Source organism: Oncorhynchus mykiss, chromosome 15 (assembly GCF_057628025.1).
Source record: "Oncorhynchus mykiss isolate SJ-2025 chromosome 15, ASM5762802v1, whole genome shotgun sequence".
Taxonomy (NCBI): Eukaryota; Metazoa; Chordata; class Actinopteri; order Salmoniformes; family Salmonidae; genus Oncorhynchus; species Oncorhynchus mykiss.
Genome location: NC_143036.1, coordinates 61,415,359 through 61,429,607, shown reverse-complemented (window position 1 = coordinate 61,429,607; position 14,249 = coordinate 61,415,359). Strand labels below are relative to the sequence as shown.

Genomic DNA, 14,249 nt, shown 5'->3' with positions numbered 1-14,249 from the left:
GCTGATGGAAGGAGATTTTCACTCAAAATCTCACGATACATGGCCCTATTCATTCTTTCCTTTACACGGATCAGTCGTCCTGGTCCCTTTGCAGAAAAACTGCCCAAAAGCATGATGTTTCCACCCCCATGCTTCACAGTAGGTATGGTGTTCTTTGGATGCAACTCAGCATTCTTTGTCCTCCAAACACGACGAGTTGAGTTTTTACCAAAAAGTTATATTTTGGTTTCATCTGACCATATGACATTCTCCCAATCTTCTTCTGGATCATCCAAATGCTCTCTAGCAAACTTCAGACAGGCCTGGACATGTACTGGCTTAAGCAGGGGGACACGTCTGGCACTGCAGGATTTGAGTCCCTGGCGGCGTAGTGTGTTACTGATGGTAGACTTTGTTACTTTGGTCCCGGCTCTCTGCAGGTCATTCACTAGGTCCCCCCGTGTGGTTCTGGGATTTTTGCTCACCGTTCTTGTGATCATTTTGACCCCACGGGGTGAGATCTTGCGTGGAGCCCCAGATCGAGGGAGATTATTAGTGGTCTTGTATGTCTTCCATTTCCTAATAATTGCTCCCACAGTTGATTTCTTCAAACCAAGCTGCTTACCTGTTGCAGATTCAGTCTTCCCAGCCGGGTGCAGGTCTACAATTTTGTTTCTGGTGTCCTTTGACAGCTCTTTGGTCTTGGCCATAGTGGAGTTTGGAGTGTGACTGTTTGAGGTTGTGGACAGGTGTCTTTTATACTGATAACAAGTTCAAACAGGTGCCATTAATACAGGTAACGAGTGGAGGACAGAGGAGCCTCTTAAAGAAGAAGTTACAGGTCTGTGAGAGCCAGAAATCTTGCTTGTTTGTAGGTGACCAAATACTCATTTTCCACCATAATTTGCAAATAAATTCATAAAAAATCCTACAATGTGATTTACTGGATTTTTTTTTTTTCTAATTTTGTATGTCATAGTTGAAGTGTACCTATGATGAAAATTACAGGCCTCTCTCATCTTTTTAAGTGGGAGAACTTGCACAATTGGTGGCTGACTAAATACTTTTTTGCCCCACTGTATATACACACATGTTCTTGCATATGCACATACACATGTTTGTGCATTTGCACAGACACACACTCTTCCAGACCTGCTGGAGGTGGGGGTTGGGTAACCTGCACCGTAACAACTGGTTCTGGAGGTGGGGGTGGTGGTGGAGTAACCACTGTAACAACAGGCTCTTGAGGTGGGGGTGGTGGTGGTGGTGGTGGGGTAACCACTGTAACAACAGGCTGTTGAGGTGGGGGTGGTGGTGGTGGTGGGGTAACACCTGTAACAACAGGCTCTGGAGGTGGGGGTGGTGGTGGTGGGGTAACCACTGTAACAACAGGCTGTTGAGGTGGGGGTGATGGTGGTGGTGGGGTAACCACTGTAACAACAGGCTCTTGAGGTGGGGGTGGTGGTGGTGGGGTAACCACTGTACCAACAGGCTCTGGCGGTTGTGTAACCTCCGTAACAACTGGCTCTGCTTCCTCCGTCACGGTTGCTGAATTGGGACAAGGCTCTCATAGATTAAAGTTACCGTCCATCTCCTCCACTCACACAGCACTAAGTTTCTTTCAGTCATCAATTTCTAATATAAACAACTCCAACTAATACTGCTAACTCCAACTGTATGTGCCGTAAAGTTGTTGTACTGAACTATGCACACAGCAGACACGCTGCATTTACATGTAGCCTATATTTGCTGTTTGACCATGACAAAGCTATCAGACACGACTTTGGGCGCACTTTTGCCTTAGAAGAATTAGAACTTACCGTATATAAAAAATGCACTAGTCGACAATCTGCCAAAAGCAAAGCATGAACCAATGTATGGCTGTTGTAGTGTAAATGCCAATGAAATTCATCACATTGGGTCATAGCAGCATTGGGTCATAGAGGCAAAAGGTGTCTCTGTCTGTCATTTCAAACAGCTCTTCAATCCAAATAAAACCCTGATTCATACAGACTCTATCAGTCCATTGCCTGATTTGAATGGAACTTTGGCCCATATGATGATCTATTGGGAGAAGATAAAGGGCTTTAGTAAAGACCAAAACTATGGATCTGACTCTATTACAGACTAGAGTCAAACTGCTTCAATCAATGGTTTGAGTGGGACAATTGAACGGAAGCTCTTGTTACTATTTATGAGTAGGGCATGGAGTTTTTCCTAACCACATGACCTGATCAGGAAAAACTCTGGGACTTCAGTTATAGCTTTAGTTATAGTAAACAGCATGCACTTTTACTGTGAATGGCTTGAGACTGAGTGAATTTGACTTACCAGGCGGTGGGGGTGAGCAAGGGGACGGGGCCTCCTCCTTTACTTCAGAGTTCACAGACTCGACTTGCTCTTTAGCCCCGACCACAACCGCCTCTGGTTCTGGTTCTTTAGACCCATTCTCTACTGGTTCTGGCTGTACAGGCTTAATCACCTCTATGGGCTGTGGATCCTTCCCCTCAGTCTCTACCGGTTGTTCTGTACAGCAGATAACAGTGCCAGGCTGGAGCAGCAAGCCTTGAGCAAAAGCACTAGCAGCCTCTCAAAACACATATGAGGTGCTGGCTGGACATGGATGAGAATAGATAGCCAGCAACCAGAATGGGTCGTTCCATTGACAGTCATGTCTGAATGCTTGACAGGCAATCAAAATTGATAGAAATTATAAAAAGTTATCTTTGCCAACTACCAAGTAAAATTGAGGGACGTTACCAATCTGGTCATTGCATATCTATAGCTAGTCCTGGAGGCTTCAAGGAAGTATAGTTTTACTTATTCAGCAAGTTTGAACAAGACTTCATTACAATGTACCACAAGCCAAAAAAAAACAATTTTCATTTTTTCACATAGCCAATCATAACAGTTCCCAGAAATTTGAACGTGACAATGTCATCGGAATCTATTATAAGTCTAATGACGGCTACCTGCTGAATCTAACAATTAAAGCTATACTTCCTCATTCACACTGAATGTACTTCCTGTGGATGACTCCATATTCCAAAACAATGCTTCAGTACCTCATACAGATACACACACACACACAATGGTGACATACTTGGTAAAGAAAGCACAAGGCAGTATTGGGGACAGAGCATCACAGCAACGCCGAGCACGGGACTGTGTTACAGTAGCAGCAGTACAACAGTGCAACTACGGAATGATGTGCATCATATGGGCTGTTTATCAGGAAGTTGACTTATTTGGATTGCACGTAGACTACTTTGACTAAAATGCGTTATGTTTGTGTGTGTCGTCGAGGGAACAGTTGAGAAATCCCATTGTGAAAGAAGAAAAACAAGAACGGTGGACACACAACAACAAACACGCGTGTTGGAAAGAGAGAAAAGAGGGGCATGACACCAGTGCATGGTTACCCACCTGGGGGTGGAGGTGAGACCTCGAGGGATATCTCAGGTGTGGGCATTGGCACCTCACTACTGTCTGTGGCAACACTCTCTGAGTATGTGACAAATATAGCAGGGATGGAAGAGCTACATTTAATAGCGCAAAGCCTCCACATCTAGCCTTTAACATACTCACTCTCCCACCAATGGGCAGACTTACTCACTGTATGCTCAACCTCACTCGCCATTTTCCATTCAGTCACACACAAAATGGGACACATACAGTAAATCCACTGAATTTGTTTGTACATACGCATGCACAATATCAAGTGGGATATTTTCTGAATGCAGATTTATTTTTACAGCCATTTGCCTGGAATCAGATTCATTGTTTTGGTGCTTGACCATGAGGGAATTTATTTAAATTGTATTTTAAATTGAACCTTTATTTAACTAGGTAAGTCAGTTAAGAACAAATTCTTATTTACAATGAAGGCCTACCGGGAAACAGTGGGTTAACTGCCTTGTTCATGGGCAGAACAAAATATTTTTTACCTTGTCAGCTCGGGGATTCAATCCAGCAACCCTTGGGTTACTGGCCCAACACTCTAACCACTAGGCTACCTGCAGCCCCAAAGTTGATGGATGAAATATATTACAGGGTTCAAATGTGTTCTTCACTTACTGTATGACAGGTTTATTCAGAATTCATCTTTATGTCAATTGCAATATTTATGGCACAATTACGATTGAATACTTTCATAGAAGTACATAAAATGAAATCAGTGCCCGACCAGGGATACATTTAGCCTAAACCTGTGTGTGAGCAGAGCTATTCCCTCCACTGTACGAAGCCACAGGCCCAAGACACTGCTCCCAAGGTCAAAGCCTGGTGTCGGCAGGCGGCCAATAACGTCAGCTGGAACGTCAGCTGAATCAACAGGCCTGGATCAGCCGGTCCGCTAGGGGGAATGTGTAGATTCTGACCACTCGGTCGTCACCACTGACCACTGAGCCACAGTAGTACAACAGTTATATTGCCAAGGACATGTAGACCCTTCACATTTACACTTTTACAGTGTTTAAACCAGCGACCGTGTTTCCACATTCACACTGAAGTCGAAGGTGGAATGGTCACATTACATGCAGCCTCAGTAGTACCTTAATGTGCCTTCACATGTTGCACAAACATGGTTTCCACCATTCAATAGAGCAAAACTGCCAACATAATATGGGATACATTCTCTCCTTCCTGACATAATTAAAGTATCCCATAATAATTCTCTCATACCAACTTCTCTGATCAAAGCCAGTGCTGTGTGAGGTGAAAGAACATTGTTGGGCATCACCCTTTACTGACCTTTCTCACCATTGGACATCTCATCTGCAAAACAGAGACAAAAGAGAACAATTCAAAAGGGGGCATTTTTGATCTAGTCAATTTGTTGCGCGCCAAAGCGACTATCAAAATGTTGATACTATAAGTGGACAAATCAGAGTAGCATGTGACCGTTTTTCTGAAAGTATTGAGAAGGTCCGATATATACCTGTGTCATGACGTTGGCCTCTTTAGGAAGAGCAAGCCCATCCCCCTCTCCCTGCCTCCCCCTTGCCTCCTTCAACTAGGCTGTTGTGGTCAGAGGTCGTAAATTCCCGAGAAGACCCTGCCACATTGCCACATAGTAGAGAGAGGGTAAACTTTCATAGAGGACAAATTAAATCCTTCCACCTCACAGAAGTTGAGGTACGAACACATTTCATGTTCCGGGGAAAGTATAAACTTGGGGAAGCTCATGGGAGACGGTGTGGCTACATTACCATAACGTTGTTTATATAATAGCCTCAGATATGAGGTTTACATCTAATTGTTGTATTAGATGAATGAGTGAGTATGATACTGTTTGTATAAATTGTGTAATATGGTTTTGGACTGTTTAATGAAGAAAAATACAATTCCCTTTTGATTTGAACTAAATCAGAGGACCGCCCCTGAGCCCAGTTAGGGTCAGACATCCTGGGACAGCCCTCTTCGGCCCTTCCGAATAAAACCCAACTTTGAGAAATTATCAGCAGACCGAGCTTACCTCAATTACGAGATGGCTAAAGGTTGCAGACCATGTTTTTCTCCATTAGGAGGGGAACAAAGGTTGTAGACCATTGCTCATTCTGTTAACCATACCACGTGGTTAAACTCTTAGACTATCGATACCGACAGAATAAGAACAAGTCTTTGATATTGATTACTAGGCTGCAGCTAGGAATAAGGCATCTTTGAACACGAAGAACGACAACCACCGAAACATCCATTCTATAACGAATGTCACTCTGAACACCCCCTCTAACCACAACCGAGAGAGAGAGGGAGAGAGATGGACAATTCTACAAAAGAAATGAACTTTTCACCAGCGATCAAGACAACACACTGAGCGTAAATATATATATATATATTTATTGATTGCAATAGTTCCCGAATGAGTGAGCGTTCATGTGTAAAGGATTAGCATTTCAATTGTTATAATTATCACTCTGTAGTGACTTCTTAGTCGACCCCACTTCCCCTTTTGTCTAACAAGCCGCCATGCCGGTTTAGCTCACTAGGGTGCATTTTCCTATCATTACATTTACCTTGTTTGTTTGTTTGTTTGTCTGTTTATGCATTTCTGTGAATTACTTAGTTTGTAATAAATAAATGATTTAAGACAATTGATGTATGGATGACTCATAGTGAAGACTGGGTTCGTGCAGATAACCAACAATTTACGACGTTTGGAATGAGACTAACAGTGAGGTAAAGTAAATAATTCATTAATTCGAAGACTAATTGATCAGATAAAATATCTGAAAAGTTATTTTAGGAAATGATAACTTTGTAATCTGAATATTTTTCCTTGGTGCCCCGACTTCCTAGTTAATTAGTTACGTGATTAATCAGTTGATTGCGTAATAACTAATTACAGAGAATCTTTGATAAAAACTATAAGTCTTCAGTTAATGATAGTAAAGAAAAGGCACCTGCTACACAGTTTAATGTATAGTGTCATGACTAGGATGCTACTGCTATAAGCCTATGTCTATTGTCCCCAGTGAGCCACATCATCCCTGTGGTGCACAGCACCTTGTGTCTGGACACTATATAGTAGTAACTGATCATAAAGGTACCAATTGACACACGTTGTTTGAACTCTGCACTGTCTGGACTGATCAAACCCGCACAGCGGGTCATGGCACCTATTTGGAGACTACAATCTTAACCTATTAATGGACCTAAAGCTAGGCCTCAGTGGATCAAAGTCTCTATACATCCCTTGGTACGCCCTAGCCTATCGGGTTTGAACGTTTACCTTGTATGTTATTAATGGGCTAGTGAAACAGAGTCACGTGTGTTCTCGTCTGGTCCTTACCAGAAGGTTAGATAGAAAATATCCACTCTTGCACAACACAGTGTTTCTTCCTCTTTCCTCTTGCTATTGAAAGTTAATGCAAGTTTCACAAAGTCCCATTCTGATGTCGTGTGTCAATATGCAAACTGGAGGAAAGGGAATTCCACCCAATCGTCACATTAGCCTGGTAGACTGAGGATGGATTACATAGTAACAGGCAAACACAGACATGGAGACTCCAGCAGACAGTGACAGATAGAGGTTACAAGAAGAACACTTTCACCAAGAGTGATATCAGCCCACAGGGACTTTGGCATCAAAAATAACAGATTTCTACTTTGAGCCTGATAACCACGCTTATACCACTCACATCTGCATACAGTACAAGAAAACACAAGACTTTTTGTGTGTGTGTGGGGGGGGTACTTGCATCACACAAAGTAGATAGGATGGTTAAAATGGTGGAGTCTTAGTAATTGACAAAAGGAACTATGAGAGTGGCTGTGTCTGAATACCCGAATGTCGTGTCCGCAACAACATGTTCCCATCTATTTCCTATGCTTCACTGGCACATTCATGTACTGTAAATGTGAAGATATACATTTTAAGTGCAAGTATTCCAGAGAAATATACTGCAATTGACATAATACCTTTTACAGGCTTTTACATGTAATATGTTAAATGCCTGAAGCTATCCTTTTCCATATTTTTCAGGAGTTAAAAGTTCCAGGTGCATGGTAACAATTCAATAAGTTGAAAGAAAAGATACCCGCACACTGCTCTCACTAGTATCACGGTTGTTTATGATGAAAAAAGAAACCGGCACAATGCTCTCACTAGTTTCACTGTTGTTTATGATGAAAAAAGAAACCCGAAAAGTGCTCTCGCTAATAGCACTTTTTTTATTGAAGCTTACGTGTCGGCCTCTCGGCCTTCGTCGGAGGTTTTTGCTCTATTAAACTAAATAAAGCATCTTTAGTATAATAATTGATTACATTTCAATAGCGCTTTCCATAATCTCAAAGTGCGTACAAAGTAAAAAACAAAGAAGCAATACATCATGAGTTGCCTAGCTACAGTTGGCTAGGTCAACCAATACATCATCATGAGTAGCCTAGCTATAGTTGGCTAGGTCAACCAATACATCCTCATGAATAGCCTAGCTATAGTTGGCTAGGTCAACTAATACATACATCATCATGAGTAACCTAGCTATAGTTGGCTAGGTCAACCAATACATCATCATGAGTAGCCTAGCTATAGTTGGCTAGGTCAACCAATAGAGGCCAAGTCTGAGTGCATGCATCCTTCAAAGATGGAGGGAAAGTTCATGGCTTGATCAGAGGAAGGAGGTCAGGGACATGGTTGATGAAGATAGTCTGGTAACGATCTTGTTGTGGGTTGCTCTGGGAGTCGGGTAGCTACTGGAATTCTCCTTCACAATGTATAGCACCCACTTGGGTGATGCCTCAGTCGCGCTGTGTGCCAGAAATCTCACCACACACAGTTCCCGAGTAGTAGCCAGTCGTCCTTATTACGAGCCATCTGCCTCAGCACTGCATTCCTCTACTGCATCTCTCATTACTTTCAAGCTTCAAGTGACTCTTCCATTAATACATGCATAGGCCTACGGTACACTAAAAGTTTACTCCAAATATATTGTTCCAAATGCTAACTTTTTAGCTAACGTAAGCCCGAAACAACAACACGGAAAAGTCACTGGGTGGGTTTACAGACGATCCTTTCTAGTTCATGTGAAGACGTAACTGACGATGCATTCAAGACAGCGGGGAACGTGAGAAAAAACCTGCTACGATTGGGAAAAATATATGTAACTCGGAATTACAAGCCAGAAATTCTGGCATCAACTTTGAGCTCCGACTTCTTCGATCTGAAGATCACCGATGTTCCGATTTTTCCCAGTCAGAGCTTATTTAGTTTCCGTATTCCCAGTTGTCTTGAACGGACCAAAAGTAGTACATTTCGGCCATGGCATACTGCATACTGTTTACCAAACAGTGCGTGCTAAAGAGTGTGTGGTACAATTAGTACACAGTATGCAGTTTAAACAAGTAGTAGGCAAGCCAGATATCGGACATGGCCACTGACTGACTAAGGGAAGGAGAGGAAAAAGAGGGGGTGTAGGGGGATTTTTGGAAGGTGATGACAGTGGACTTGCACAGCTCTTGCTAGCCTGTCCATTTCCACTGAGAGTGGCACTCATCGATGAGCACTGGGCCTGGCACCACAGCCTGTGAATTCCGCAGGGATGCCAGCCTTGCCACCCTGCCTTGTGGCAGGCACGGTCCTTTGTTAATGATCCGGAGGAATACTGTGCATTACTGTGCCATTCCTGTCCAAAGTCCTAGGACCATTGAAGCATCTCTCTCTCTCTCTCTCTCTCTCTCTGGAAGACAGTCTGCCATGCCCCATTGTGACTTCTCTGTCCTCTCCCCTCTCTCGTCACATCTATTGCCTTTGCCAATTTCCTCTCTTTATAATATACAGTAACTCCCATCCATATCTCATTCCTAAATCCCTGTATGCCTAATTACAGTAACACTGTACACACTGTAAACCAAAGTCCATACACTATTAGAACCATAATGTTCAGCCAATCTTTCGTGATTCCCATCAGACACTCCAGTTCAAATTTAGACATTGTCACACCTCACCAAAAACTTGATGTTGGTTCATCACATCAGAATCCTATAGGGTCTCACAAACACACGCATCAATGTGCACTACAGGGAGGCATTCTTTGACCACAGAGAAAGGTTTTGTTTCACCTCAGTGAACTCCCCAGTGCAGCTGACCACGCTGCAGGTATCTTCAGCTGTCACCCCTGTTGCTGTGCAGACAGATGGGCTCATGGTGACCCCAACGAGAGCCAAGCTGCCGTCTCTTCTTAATATAGACCCCCAGAACTTTTGAATGCACACCTTTTATCAACACCCCTTCTTTGTGACTATTGTGTGTCAGTCGGACCGGCGGTCCACATAAGGGATAGTGTTCGTTCGTTGCAGAATGACACTCTTGATTCCTAGGAGCGCTGAGAATGAGTGCTGCTAGAAGTGAAGAGGCCACAGAAAGGAACTGCTGACGACCTCAGTGTGGATGTGGGGCTGTGGTTTGGTGATTAGCAGCCAACAGGGTCTCCCTGTGTTGTTTACCTAAAGGCTTGATTTATGTGGAGTGGAATTCGGAAAGCGACGACCATGCTGTCTGAGGTAACGGAGCAGGGAGAATGATGGGGGCTGAGCGGTTGTAAATATACCGAGGTGAGGATGTGGGCTTTCTTCCCACTGAAACCCAAGACTGTTGCTGAAAGCAGGCAGTGTAGTGGATGATGCTGGTCTTTTGACTTTGGGTGGGAGTGGGAGTGGCCTGAGTGAATCATCATCTAAAATGATGGTGTGACAATGGCGGGTGTTGAGTGGGGGAGTGAGAGCGCAATAGAGAGAGAGCGAGCGAGAGAGGATTAAAAGTCCGCTCATTATGAACTATTTCAGGGACCAAGGAATCCAGGTCCCAGGAGCTCTAAGGGTCACTCAGCAAGCCAGCCAGTCAGTCAGTCCGTCATCTCTCATCCTGCTTTTAAAAGACTTGGGTCTGCAGTCTAAACCAACACCACATCCAGCAGCCTCTTCCTATTCAGCTGTTCAGAGTCATTTATAACAACAATACTTTTTTTCACAGTCGTTTATCTAGTCTTCTGCAACAGAGCAGCTATTTATGGAAGGCGGTTGCGGTGGACTGGCATGCAACTGCCTCCCCTTCCCCTGTGTGTTTGTCTCAGACGGGATGATGAATGTTTATTATAGTGGATAAACGTTCTGCAGGCATCTCTCCTGTACTAATAAAACCCACTTTATAGTAAAGTGTGTGTTATACGTGTACAACAGGAAGCTAAGCTGTCCAACAATCTCATGGTACCTCACCCCAAAGAGACGTCGTAGATGTTAAACTTCTCCTAGCTCACCCAGCCTCTGCTACACCACATTGAGATGTTGACATTTATTGAGAGCCCTATCAAAGCAACACGGGCAAACAATAAACTGGTACAGAAATCTGATTGAGGCCAGTAAAGTGAATGGTATGTTTTTGTGCTCACAGCTGACTGTTTAAAGATGCCAAAAGGTGGATTGGACCGGTTGCTGCATAACTGGTCTAGTCCTCAAATTTATTGCCACCTTATTTATTGAATAACTTCCATGAACGCAATCTTGCAAAGCCCTCTCATTCCAGCCTATAAGCGCCATTGTCCTGCAGGGGAGAGAATACACAGGTAGAGTGGCTTGGATGTATGTGTGGAGAGAAGAGAGTGTGTACCATTTCTGATGTGGCGAATACTGCTGCAGATAAAGCTACAGTCCACCAGAAGGTAAACGGTTTATAATAAAACGTTTTATTCCCTCCGTTGTGGTGGTGTCCAAGCGATGAATATACTGTTCTGTTCCTGTACATGGGCATATCTTACTAAAGTTCCCAAAGACCTGAACTAATGGAGAAGAAGTGCTAGCATAGCAGAATTACAGACAAGACGGACACCGAGTGATTAGGTCTATGCAGACAAGCAGCAATATGCTATTGAGGGCTCTGCCATAGAGAGGAGGAGTGAGATTAATATGGAGTTGAATATGGGGGATGGGTTTGGGATCTTGTTTGGCTTCTGCTGCACAATAACATGTCATCCACCCTGCCATCTATTCATCAGTCATCAGCAAGATCGAGGACAGAATGTATCCATCATCCGGAAGGCATCTTCATCCCAATATGATCCCAAGAGTCCATCCAGATTGCATCACCCTTCAGGGGTCTTCTTTGCTAGTGTCCAGCTCAGCACAGCGCCAAGCACCAGGGACCATCAACAATCTCCCAACAGGGCTCATCACGTCTCCCTCCAGTGGGCTCCTAATCACCATGAGACCACTGTCCATCATGCCAACAGCAGCAACAACAACAGTTTTTTTTATAAACCTCCTGAATCTCCATCTCTACAAATGAGGTAGAAACATCCGAGCATAAATACAATACAGTTGTCGCCAAAGACACTTTCTCAATTACCGTGAGCAAACTCCTGGGAACTCTCAAAGTAGAGTTTGGAGAACTTATTTTTGTCTAGTGCTAAATAGCTAGTCAATAAGGCCAACAAACGAATAAAACAAACACCAAAATAAACCATGAAAAATCTATATTTTACCCTTATTTACACAAGAAACAGGAATTAAGGGTTAATGGAACTTTTCCTCATAGTATATGCCAGTAGAGAAAATCAACCAGTAACTACAACATGAATGTAAAAGAACATGTGCATTACAATTATCAGTCCCAGTTATCAGTTGTTGTTAATACGTTAAACAAGCAGGATCCTAGATGCAGCGTTGCTTCAGGACAGCTTGTACAGTACAGTTTGCTGAAATCCTTTCTGTACACTCAGTGACAAGAACAGGGGCACTCCTACCTTTCTTTGTGGGCTCTGGCATCTTGAGCCGGGTCCCAAGAAAAGCATCAACGAATGAAAAGCTGCAGGTAGGTAGGTGCCTTCAGACCAGCGTGATTGTACGGGAGGCCAGGTGGGACGTGGGAGCCCTCAGTCCAGAGGGAGAGAGATAAAGATGGGCGACCACCAGGGAAATTCTCTGGGACCCTCAGACCAGAGTGATGGGAAGAGATGAGGAGGGCACAGTGTGGGACAGTATGGGAATCTCAATTGGGGAGAGGCGGCACAGTGACACATCTAGAAGAGTCGGGCTTCCTGTCTTTATATAGCAGGGCAGCAGGCCCCTCCTCTCTCTAGCTGACAGTACAGCTCCATCCTGCCCCCAGCATCACTGTCCTCACTGGCCTCTATGCCAGCTCTATAGGCTACTCTCCCAGGGATTCGGTGTGGTGCTGGGTGGGGAGACTCTAGCAGAGGTGTGGTTCTTATTCTAAAGGCTCTAATTCCTCGTCCAAACAGTGGTGGATCCAAATGATTGGTTTCTAATGATTTCCTGAAGGTTGTCAGATGAAAGGATGCTGAGGTTAGCACTATGACATACATAACTGGCCAGCCGCCAGTATACTTTGAATTTCACACTGGCCCCTGAGGGCTGTGTGGCAACAAATGTCTTGCTGTACAGGTGTGATGTAATCTGATAGGGGTACATACGCTACTATCCTGGAACTCTAAAATACCATGTCAAAACCGGTACAGATAACACACTATTTGCGAAATAGATACATTTTTAGGAGTAATACGTGTATGCACGTTCAAAAAACAGAATTGGTACAGAACGTTTCAACTGTGGCTTAATTCATTATTGTAATATATAGAAGGCAGACAGAGGCTCTTGGACCATCCGTTGCCTATACAGTATCAAAATAAACAGCACATTGGGAATACAACATTTTGTGCCGCCATTTCCCAGGCTATCAACCCTGAATGAGGTGGACATTGTGTGTGTGTGGCAAAAAAACAGTAGGGTTGCCAAAATTCTGGAAGTTTCAATACATTCCCTGGTTTTCCCAGAATCCAGGTTGGAGGATTCCCAGAGACAGGCCGTAATCTGGAACCCTCCAACCAGGATTTCTGGAAAACCGGGGAATTTATTGAACGTTCTAGGAATTTTGCAACCCTACGCATCAGTCAGGGTTCCGGAATGCAAACAGTAGGGAACAAAATAAGGCAATGAGGGAGGAGACTGGTCAGTTAGGAACCGTGGTAAATAGGGCAGTAAAGCCAGTGAGACATTTTGGGCGTGAGATTAATCTGATAGTTCCTGATGATTCAGTCACATTCGTTAGGCCTATACCAAGAGCTATTTGAGTGACTTTGTGGGTTCGCTGCACATAAAAAGATTGAGAAGACAAGCTTATATAGACTTTATGCCAAGTGTCAGATCTGTGTAGTCCTCGAGGGATGCTGTCCAAGTAAGTAGGCCTGCCTACGGGGCCAATAAATACTGGAGAGCTGCCTGGGCGGTGGTTATATGGCCTATAGATAGAAAGCTGTCATGAACCTTGACATTTGACATATCCGACATGGAAAGAGGGTTTGATAGAGAATTTTGAGATTGGTGCGGTTGCTAGGAGGCTAATTAACCTTTTAGCACGTCGGGGGAGTGATAAATCAGGCAGTGGTCTCTAGAGAGGCTGTGACGATTCGGTCAACAAGGCTTAAAGCTGTTGGGACTTAAAAGGAGAGGTCATCTTTGAGCTTTTATAAAACACACAATGAGGGCTTCTTATTGTGGGCAGTCCCAGGCTCCTGCTGAGACTTAACATAACATAACCACTCAACACCAGGATCCCATTTCCCCAACACTTCATTTGTTTGCTATCATTCACTGTATCAACAACATACCAAGGTGTGACCAATATCAGCGCAGTGCTGCCCCTGTCCATTGAACACAAAAGACCACAGAAGACTGTTTACTGTATCTGAAACAACATCTCTGCCTGCAGCCTTTCAGGCTATCCTATTGAAATGGGACCGTAAAGCCCTTCATAAAAG

At 43.8% G+C, this 14,249-nt stretch overlaps 1 protein-coding gene across 32 annotated transcripts in view; it reads right to left on the bottom strand.

Moving 5' to 3' along the window:
• Positions 1-12,741, bottom strand: part of LOC110490765 (myosin-binding protein C, slow-type) — a 37,536-nt gene extending 24,795 nt beyond the window's left edge. For 8 of the 32 annotated variants that reach the window (XM_090200600.1, XM_090200598.1, XM_090200603.1 and 5 more), the window contains exons 1-4: positions 12,216-12,652; positions 4,732-4,755; positions 3,406-3,483; positions 2,311-2,505 (exon numbers count right to left, since the gene is read on the bottom strand). In XM_090200600.1, the coding sequence (XP_090056726.1) occupies positions 2,311-2,505; positions 3,406-3,483; positions 4,732-4,755; positions 12,216-12,237 (319 nt within the window). In that variant the 5' untranslated portion in view covers positions 12,238-12,652. Of the gene's footprint in view, positions 1-1,131; positions 1,528-2,310; positions 2,506-3,405; positions 3,484-4,731; positions 4,756-12,215 lie in introns of all 32 variants that reach the window. The other 24 variants (XM_090200588.1, XM_036944788.2, XM_090200590.1 and 21 more) reach the window with 5 other exon arrangements.
• Between the last annotated feature and the right edge of the window lie 1,508 nt (positions 12,742-14,249).